Consider the following 10786-nt stretch of genomic DNA (forward strand, 5'->3'; position numbering starts at 1 on the left):
AAATTATTTATTCATAAGTTGCATAGATTTAAAAAAAGGTATCCATACCTTTTATATTTCCTAATTTGAAATTGTAAACATAATTTATTCAATATATACTAATTTGAGTTTCATGTTCTTTCTTTTAAGCAAACTGAAAACATCAAATAACTAACTCTCAATATTTATAAAAGTAATTACATAAGAAAAAAAAATACAATAATTTCATTAGTAAGTTTTAAAATATTAACTTATCTAAGAGTAATAATTATTTTTAAAAAGAACTAACTGGGGGAACTATATTCATAAAATTCAACATTCAATACTATTTAAATAATATGTAAAAAAGAACATATGTAATTTTTCAAAAACACTGCTATAGTCATTTGTCAAAATGTATCCTTCGGATGAAAAAATGGGGGTGGGGGGATATGGGAAAGGAAAGAATAAAGCGGCACCAGACGAATTAAAAAGCGATGTTAGTTAATTTTGCATAAACAATAATTCTATTGAAAATATTAATTAAAATTTTAATATAAGAAATAAAAATATATAACTAAGAAAATTTGGTGAAAATAATTCAAAATAATATCTTTAAAAAAAATCAGAAGTTTTTAATAATTGATCGGCTAGCTTAATATTTACTGAACAATGTCAACAACAATGTAAACAGTGTCAACGTTATCGGCAGACATCACGACATGCGCAGAACGGTTGAAAATTGAACAGAAGCGGTTTGTTTGGTACCTGACACGTGACCGTGAATTGACCCCATAGTCCCTAATCCAATGCCATGTAATAAAATGTTAGCACATCCTCTTATATAACTAGAATATGTAAGATTTTACTTTCCGATTATATTTCCACATATAAAGGTAAAATTTTCCTTGTGAAAATTGCCATTTAAATCTAAACAAGAATATAAATCAACTGAATAATGTAAAAATAACACAAATTTTACGACTTAAACTGAAGATCTGTTTTTTAATAACATTTAATTTATTTGAATAAAGCAGTCATTCAAACAACGAAAAAAAACTAAATACTTTAATTACTAGGAATTTTCACAAAGAAAAAAAAAATTTCAGAATGATGAGAAGATAAAACTAATCAAAAATATCATTTTAACGTTTGGAAATACAGAAATTCAAACAAAGGATTTTTACCTTCGTTGTCGCTTGTTAAAAAGGAAATTTTCTATAGAACGAAAAGAAAATTTAAGGCTAAAAAAATAACAAAATCACTTGGAAGCATTTCCGAAATAACTGAAATGGAAAATGCAGTCATAAAAAAACACTAGTACGAAAGTAAAAAGCATTCGATTTGCATGAAATTGTCGAAGCATATGGTTATTATCCTTCATTAGCCAGGTCAAAATTGAAAGGCCATTTGCCCTTGAGAAAGTATGCTGCCCTGTCCTTCACCAGAAGAGTTGCCCACTTCGAACTCAATCTGGAAGCAAAAACGAAACACTGGCAACAATGAATCTGACGATGTTCTTTCATATGCTAAAAAATAGAGATTTTCTTCCACTTGCCAGTTATAGAAATGACCGCAATATACAAAGAAATGTAGCGGAAAAGGTACTAGTTGGCGAAATCCAATTTCGTAAAACATGCAATACATTTGCACTAATGGCATAAATTAAAGCGTAAAGATAGTAATAAGCATTATATCCGGTGACAAGAAAAATCTTGACAAAATAAAGCAGGATGCTATTTACTTTTCGCCATGAAAATAAATCCGAACGCAAATTTAAAATTACGCGAATTTTTGGTGTTTTCTCGCAATAACTTGCTAAAATATTATTGCATAAATATAAAATTTACACCGTTTAAAAATTTTATAAATTGACTTTTATTTATAATTTTTTTTATAAATCATGACTTTATGATATCAATTTTTATTGTCAAAATTTTTCCTGAATTTTGAGATTTTTTTTTTTTTTTAATTTTGACTAATTTTCAGCTATATTACATCTTTGCCCTAAGATTCAAACCCTTTCATTGATTTTATCGCGTTATTTTCTTAAATTGTTGAAAGCTAAGAATGAAGGATTTTGTTTAATACATGTGTAATAAGGTCTTTCAGGACGATAAAAAATTGTAATGCCAGGAAAATTAGATGATAGACGAACCAAATAATTACGATTTTAAAAGCACTATGATGCCCAATGGAAACAATTACGATTTAAAAGCATGAACACAATGAACAGAACATATTAAAAGGATTTAAATAAAACGGCTCTGATATCTGACATTATGACGAAATCACGGACATGATATTATATCCAATTGATTTAGTTGAAATGAAACATGCCCATATATCCTAAACATACCAAATGGCCATTAAAAGCGACTAATCAAAAAATATGGAGAAGTATATAAAACTGCAAATGTTTTGTGAATTAAATAGATAGTTTTTAAATAATTTGATTAGAAATAATAATCAGCTTTAAATTGCAGTTTAAAATGAATGGCAAAGTGATTAAAATTCCAGTCCTATGACTGACAAATTCAAAATTCCAGTCCCTTTTCTGACAAAGGGATCTCGAACTTCCAGGAAATTACAGCTTCTTCAGGAAGAAACCAATTTTCGGATTTCTATTTTAATAGATCAGATTCTTTAAAATCTCTCATCGGACAAGCCTTGCAGAGGATAGATAACAACTAAGTAGACAATTACTCTATAAATAGTAACAACTTACTAATAATGACAGGCTACTTGACTTATTGCGTATTTTCAATAGGCTCACACAATGGATGTTAATTGAAATCGAGATGTGAACCTTAATTTGTCGACTAAGGTCATGAAAATACACAAACAGGTGATAATTATTTAAAATTTGAAATCTTTGGACAAAACAGAGTTTAATTTTTCGTTGAATAGCATTTGATAAGAGACAGTTTCGATGGAATTAATTCTTTATGACATAGAAATGGAAACACTCTTAAGAACTGGATATAAACTTAAAATTGCAATTTCATTTTGAAAATCTGTCCAAAACATTCTTTCAACATGGCACATATATATCCATTGCATAACAGAGACGTTTTGGGAATATCAATATAATACAAAATCCTAAAGTTATACAAATTCATATGGTCAACCCTTTCGATTTCTTTAAAGCCTCCAAAATTAACGAAGAGAGTTTGAATGCTACTACTACCACAGCAGACTAGAAATTCCAGGAAATGACCTATTTCCAATGATGCAAACACGACTTTCCTGAGGCCTCAGGTCACAACACCCATATGACGTCAGTCAAACAGAAATAAGGCATCATCATCACTCTTTCGTTTGGAAAGACAGGTTTGAAATAACTGAGTCATGAGGAGATGTAAGCTTAACTTAAGGTAGCAACGTTGTTTTTCAAGTTACCTAATTTGGCCTCTAAGTTACGTGTTGCGCGACATCAAGCTTAAAAATAAACAACAGTTTGTGCCAGAAAAATCGTATAACCGAGGACAAAAAGAGTTAAAATGTTTCATTCTTTGTTAATGTTTTTCTATGCATTGTTGGTGACATTCATCTCACGATATAAAAAAACGTGCGTGTCGAAAAAACATTTCCCCCCCCCCCTCCTCGCTGTTATTTGAGTATAGTATAAAACAAAAAGGATCTCAGATAAAGCAATCTTCTACAAAACAGATAAAAAGATAAATGCCATTCTCCACTCAAGGAAATTACTTTTTTTTTATGGTCAACGTTCTGAGTTTCTGCAAATAAAGATACAAGCACTGTACGAAAGTTTCAGATACAAAAAAAAAAATGAGATTAAAAACATTTATATAACCGAACAAAATACAACTATAAAAAAGTAAAATTAGAATTCAACATCTAGACGTAAGCAAATTGAAGAGGATTATTACAAAGTTGTTTTGAAATCAAATGAATAATTTGATGTCCAATTATTTATGCTTAAAGCACACAAAAATACTTAAGTCCAACACTTCATTATAACTATCAATTTTTAACAGGACTTTAATTGGCTATCAAAACTATTTTTGCTCATTACTTATTTCGTTATGCTTGAAAATATGCAAAAGAAGCTTTCATTGGGATCATTTAATTATGCTATTTGTTAACTTATTTTCTTTTATAATCAAAATATCAAAGAGATAGGAAATGGGATGATACATAAAAAAAATGATAGCAGTCGCTTCAGTCTATTGTTGGGGGACAATAGCAATCAGACAGTAACTTTTTTATTTTTAATTATGGTTTACACCCATACGTACATAAAAAATTGGACAAAAACAATATTCCTAAAAAAAATTTCAAAATTCTTAGTGATTCAAAATTTTCGAAATCCACTCTTTCCAATCAGATCAGAATATTAACCTTTAATCAAGCAGACAGTATCTTTTGTTGAATTTTGTCAGTTGAATATCGACTACAGTTAATTCTTAAACGCAATTTAAGTTAACAAAAAAAAATTTATCATAACAGTCCCTCCTTAATTATGATTCAATTTTAAATTATTAAAGCTTACTTCAGTCATCCCCATGCTTTTATATTAATCATTAAACTATTTTGTTTCCTCTACAATCAAAGTAGATGACAACTCTAACCAATGAAATATGTTGTTGCAATGATTCAATCAATAGTGAAATTCGGTATCGTCAATGAACGACTTCATTTTAGTTCATGTACATATGACACATAGACGTAACGGTTAATGGCTTAAAGATGCTGCATCGTGATCCTGACAATTTTCTATAATTTCTCTTTATGATCCTGCAGATGTTGAAATATATACAGATATAAATTTAATGAAAAATCCTATCGTCTGTTCTTCAATTTCGAATACTTAAAAGTCTTTTTCGAATTCTTCAATTTTAAGGCCTACTTCCTATGAAAAATCTTTTTACAATGATTTTCATTGCTGTATGTAAAAGGAATAAAGGAGTATTAAAAAAGGAGTACATAAGGAGTGTTAAAAATAATCAGCAACTATTGAGTGTATTTTGAAATTAATGAAGGGTTTGCAAAAGTCATTTATTTTTATCCTTATTCTCGTTGATAAGGATAAAAATAAACAAGATAGAATACCTATTCTTGTAGATAAAGTCCTTTCATAGTTGTCAAATGCCGCCGAAATTTACAGCTTGAAATCGGCAGATTTGTTTTCGTAGAGGCATCGTCAAAAAAAAAAACTAATTTTAGAAAGAAATTATTCAAATTATCTCCTTTCTCACTATTTATTAATATTAGTTACTATAAAAGATTCTTAAGGAAAAAATTCAATAATAATTTTTCCCTACAAAAAAATGAAATAAAACACCAGTATCTCCCAACTTGTTCTGCACAGAATTCCAAAATATATGAAGGGATAAACTGAGTAGCTGAAAAAATGACTGGCGATTTTGAAAAATTAAAATAGAAGAAGTGACAAAAATTAAAGATTTCAAAATGCTAAATTGATATTATATATATATATAATTAAAAATATTTTAATGCTCTTAAATACTGAAACTAAGAACAGGAAAGCCATCTTCAAGGATATAGATAATTTGCATCTAGATTCTTCTAACAATCAATTTTGAAATACATTAAAACAAAATTTACAATTAAATATTAAAATCCCACATTACCAAATAAATGACATCCGTTCTTTTACAAAAAAGAAAAAAAAAATATTCTTAAAACAAGAAGATATTATAAATTGATTAAGTTAAAATTTATCTGAATTTAATGCATGGATTTTTACTATTGTATTCTCACTTCCAATATTAAATATACTAATACACAAGGATTTTTTTTTCCCCCATGTAAAAACATGGATTCTGAAACAGGCTTTAGAGATTAATCACGACAATGCATAGCAGATTTAAAATACTAAGCATTATTTGTATAAGTTAAATACCAGCTATACAAATATATCTACAAATGCCCTTTTCCGAAACAAGTTTTGGAAATGCACCCTGAGAAAATGAATAAGAGTAACAATAAAAAAGAAAGTATGAATATCAGATGCTATAATTTAAAATATAATGTTAGTCAGCATATCAAAATAACAGAAAAATTTTAATAAAATTTAATAAAAACATTCTAAACATAAAAAAAAAAACTAATATTTATTCCAGATAAGCTAATAACTTTAGACAAGAATATTTCTATATATAGAAGAAATTTCGCAACATAATCATCAGAATAACACTGAGTACGCAATATCACGTTAAGAATTAATAGATTAGGATATGAAGAAAAAAAAAAATTTGAAATTAAGTTTACTAAATAATGAAGAATTTCAAGATGTTCATTAGAAATATAGTTTCACACTTGCCCACTTTAAAATCAGAATATACAATTTAACTTTTAAATGTAAGTAAAATATTCGACATTTATAATAAAAATTAAGATATTCCCTTCCTTGAAAGTTATTAACATTGTTTAGAACAATTCCAATTAGTTTGATTTAAGGTCTAAATTTCAATGATAAACAAAGGTTTTTAATTAAATATATTCTATATCAATATATCCTATCATTAGATATTTTAATAATGTTGCTTTTGAGTTTTCATATTATATATTTATACATATATAGCATAATTTAATAAAGCTCATTTAAGCAAACATCAAAGTAATGGATAGATATGAAACCTATCAAATAATAATAATAAATATAATTTGGAATTATATTCAGTTAAATATATAATGTAAAAAATTTAATAACTTTCCTAGTAGAATTTACTTTTCATTTCTTAAATACTGATGCTTACAATTACATAACTAGAATAAACATTTTAAAATAAAACTCTGGCATAAAAGAAAAATCTAACTTTTAAAGTTTCTAAATTAATAAACTGACAAAAGAAATAAAGTATTCAAAATTTGCAATCCATACATATTTCTAAATGATCTGTGTTTTAAAAGAATGAAATTGTATTATCAAACAGGTGTTATAAAATCAAACAGCAAAAAAACAAAAACAAAAAAATGTAAAATGGATGGATTTATTAAACTCAAAAATAGAGAGAAAAAAAAGAAAGAAAAGTTTTACATTCTAGATCTCCCACTTCACATTTTTTTTTTTTTTTTCAAAATGCACGATGAAAACTTTAAAAAAATTGTTTTAATTTGGTCCACTTTCAGATGCTAAATAAAATACCATTTGGGAAAACTTTTAAGATGTTTTTGTATACATAAACAGGAATACATCTATATTAATTTCTAGCACAGTTTTAATAGCAGTTATACAAAAATTACACATGTACTTATTTTTTATAAATATACTATTCAAATATTTGGCTCCTAAAAAGCAATTTTAATCATTTATCGTGAATATCATATTGTTACGAAGAAGGGGATTTAAGAGAACGAAATAACGATTAAGTGTAAGGGGTGAAAAACTGTTATAATTCAATAGCTTATAATGTTCTAAACTCTATTAAATATTTTTTTAAAAGTTTCTGGATTTTTTTTCCCCCAATTTTTAGTATAATTAGATTTTCGAATAATAGAATTTTAAAATTCTTATTAATGAAACTAAAATGATCCTAATAATAACTATCACTTATAATAAAAAAAATTACTTTTAACCAAAAAAATTTGTTTTTAAGACTTTATAAAGTATATAGATAATGGAATTAAAGAGCTTATTACAGAATATAAACAATTTAAAATTTTAATTCAACTTTACAATCTTAACCCAAACTAATAAAAATATTTATAATTTTTAAGCTGAAATTAACAAGTGAATTTCCCTATTTTCAGGTACATTTCATAAAAAAAAATTGTATGCATTACATTTCATGATATTTCAATCATTTTTTTACAAATCTTCAAAAATTTAATAAAGCTGTCATGGAACTAAATTGATTAAAATCTTTAAAAGTTTTTTTTTAAAAAAAGTGCACAACATATTTCAATTACATTTAAATTAATTGATATTCTAAATAAATTTATATGAAACTAAATTTCAATTGAAGCAAAGAATATCATGCAAAATCATCCAATCCTTTTTCTTAAATCTTACATTCTAATATCTTACAATTCTAATAAATACATAACACTATAAAAATAACTTTTAACTTTTTTTTTTGGCAAGTTATTAAAATGTTTGATGAAAGTTTTTATACTACTAGACTTTTCACTACATTTAACAGCTTTTAAAAACAAAATATTATTTAAGGAATGCCTATTTTTCAAAATAACAAACACAGTTTACCCTTAACAACGACTATAAAAGACGATTATCAGATTTTATTTTAATAGTATCATTTAACGATAATAAGAAACATTTGATAGAATATTGGCAATCAGATATTTATAACATTCGAATTGTGAAAGAGCATATTAAAACCTAAAAATACAAATAAAAGCATTTGATTCTTTAAAAAAAATTATAATAATGGATTTAGATTTTATTTTGAAAAATGTTTTGTTAATAGCAGTATACGGTTTTTAATAAAAATAAAAATGTCTCTTGTAACTCACATTCCAATAAAATTGTCTGTTGCATATTTAAGATTTTAAAAAAAGCTATATTAACAGATTAAGTACAGAAAAAACAATTTAAGACAGAAAAATAAAAAAAAAACATATATATAGGAAACCTAATCGGAGTTTTATTGGAATTATAAATTTCAGCTTTCCATTATAATTTGAAAAACTGATTGGTACATTTATTAAGTAATAATAAATTGCAAAATGAATGAAAATTACATCAAGTTTCAATGTTAACAAGAAATAAAAACTGATTAGTTTGTTTTATTTAAATTTATTACGGTCTTTCAAAGCGCATAAAAAATACTTTCGAATATTTTTATCTATATATACAATTTTGGGACATCCAAATTTCCAATAAAAGAAAAAAAAAATAAAACCGTTAGTATATTTTTTTAGAAGAAACATTTGCCAGCTCACCTTAGGTCTGTAAAACCATTTCCTCAGAGAATGCATTGTTGAAGATTATCCTTTACAGAAACTGCAAACTATTTTCACACAGCTAAAATACTTGTATGTCAAAAGATTGGAAAAACTTCATCCTTGCACTACCGCAGTTTCAGATTGCATACAGAAAAATCGTTTCCGAAACTGATGTCATCCAGCATTCAGCAGCAGAAGTAACTCCGAACCAACGACAACAAAACTACTACTGTAACTGCTTCTGTCTCACATTTGCTTTGTGTTTCCATTCACTACCGTAATACTTTTCGATGAAACTGCAAGATAGCTTATCCTGATTGGAAAAAAAAGTAGCCCGGGGAAAACGTTGGGGAAACACGCAATACGATATCTGATCACGTGATAAAGTGAAGATTTTTAAAAATATATATATATATATGGATTCAAAATGTATTTTCCTAATTTTAAACTTTCACTTTAGTTTTAATGTGGAAATATATTTAAATTAGGTGAATTCCCTATGTATTTTGAGCAAATTTTTAAACAAAACGTAGACAGAGGCTGATTTTAATTGAAGGCCTGGTATCTTTCTCCAAAATTGATTTAAATTCAAAGCTAAATATCATAGTAGTTAAGTATCAATGTCTTATTTTGATTCTCATTCGAAACAACCATTATAATTTTATCTCAAAGATGTTACTATGTATTTTAAATTTCTCAGTATTCGTATAAATCAATTAATCCCTAGAAAAGAGTTTAAAACACAATCCACTTCTCGATGATCATCTAACTGTAGTGAGATGGTAATTTCCACTTTATAGAAGATTCAAATCCATATTCCTAACTAAATTGTAACTCCACTAAATGATTTATTTCTGGTGAAATCAATAAATATTGGTCCTTTCGGTAAATGATAATTTCAGATTTATGAAAATGGTGCTTTACCGTCCTCGGAAGAATGGCGCCTAGCATTGTTTACATTATGTTGCATTCGTTACTGATTCTCTTCCTGATCAACATAAAGAAAGCGGACTGAATAAAAAAGAATATTATAGAATGTTGTCTATTGCATACCTTTTCGATGGGAATTATAATAGATTGTTGAAGTGGTTAAACTTTCCTAAAGAATGACAGGTAGGACTGAATGTTTATTAAAGAAAAATGTCTTGGAATGCTAACGATTTATAGTGTGCTTAAATGATGATTAATGCTGATGATTCATAGTGTGTTTAACAGTAATGCTGTCCTAGATGTAGAATACAAACAGGGCCCAACTTGGCCTAATTGGGGCCCGGGGCAAAAACTTCTTTCTGCCCCTCTGTGCTTCAGTAATGAAGAACGTTCATTAAAGAAGGAAACGTAAAATAAACTTTCTATTCGATTTGGGATCCCTCTGATGTGGGGTCCCGGGGCAACTGTCCCATAGACCCCTGCTATAGTCAGGCCCTGAATACAAATGCCATTTCCCGAGTTTTTATCATCCTTTTAAGAAATCTATTCATAGAACGATTCGAGAATTACAAAGTGCAGTAGCCTTAAGCCGTCACTTCCGATCTTACGTATCGGAGACGACTCTTAAATCCTTGGGAAGAAGCAAACAGGATGAGATATCATACAAGTGGAACAGAAATTGATATTTTGATTTGCTTATCTCCTTACTTTTATGTTAATATACGAACAGTTAATTTAGAATTCACCATTCCTAAAATGACCGCGCGAACACTTCAACGTAATAACCGGCATCCATACAGCATTCATGAAGGGCCTGATTAAGTTCTGTAAGGACCTTTAGACAGTACAAGTTTTGGGATCCCTCTCCACCTACTTAACTATTAAAACCAGAAAAAAATTATTAATTTTATTTTAATATGTGTATAAGCAGTTCGTAAAAAACGAATATTACGATTAACTAACAGTTAATTAATTATTTAAAAATATTTGAACATTTAAATAA

At 27.3% G+C, this 10786-nt stretch overlaps 1 protein-coding gene across 2 annotated transcripts in view; it reads right to left on the reverse strand.

The window, feature by feature from the left end:
• Positions 1 to 9136, reverse strand: part of LOC129968614 (lateral signaling target protein 2 homolog) — a 79510-nt gene extending 70374 nt beyond the window's left edge. Inside the window, exon 1 of one of the 2 annotated variants that reach the window (XM_056082682.1) lies at positions 8851 to 9136. In XM_056082682.1, the coding sequence (XP_055938657.1) occupies positions 8851 to 8886 (36 nt within the window). In that variant the 5' untranslated portion in view covers positions 8887 to 9136. The remainder of the gene's footprint in view (positions 1 to 8850) is intronic. The other variant, XM_056082681.1, reaches the window with a different exon arrangement.
• Between the last annotated feature and the right edge of the window lie 1650 nt (positions 9137 to 10786).

This window comes from Argiope bruennichi, chromosome 5, assembly GCF_947563725.1.
Source record: "Argiope bruennichi chromosome 5, qqArgBrue1.1, whole genome shotgun sequence".
Classification (NCBI taxonomy): Eukaryota; Metazoa; Arthropoda; class Arachnida; order Araneae; family Araneidae; genus Argiope; species Argiope bruennichi.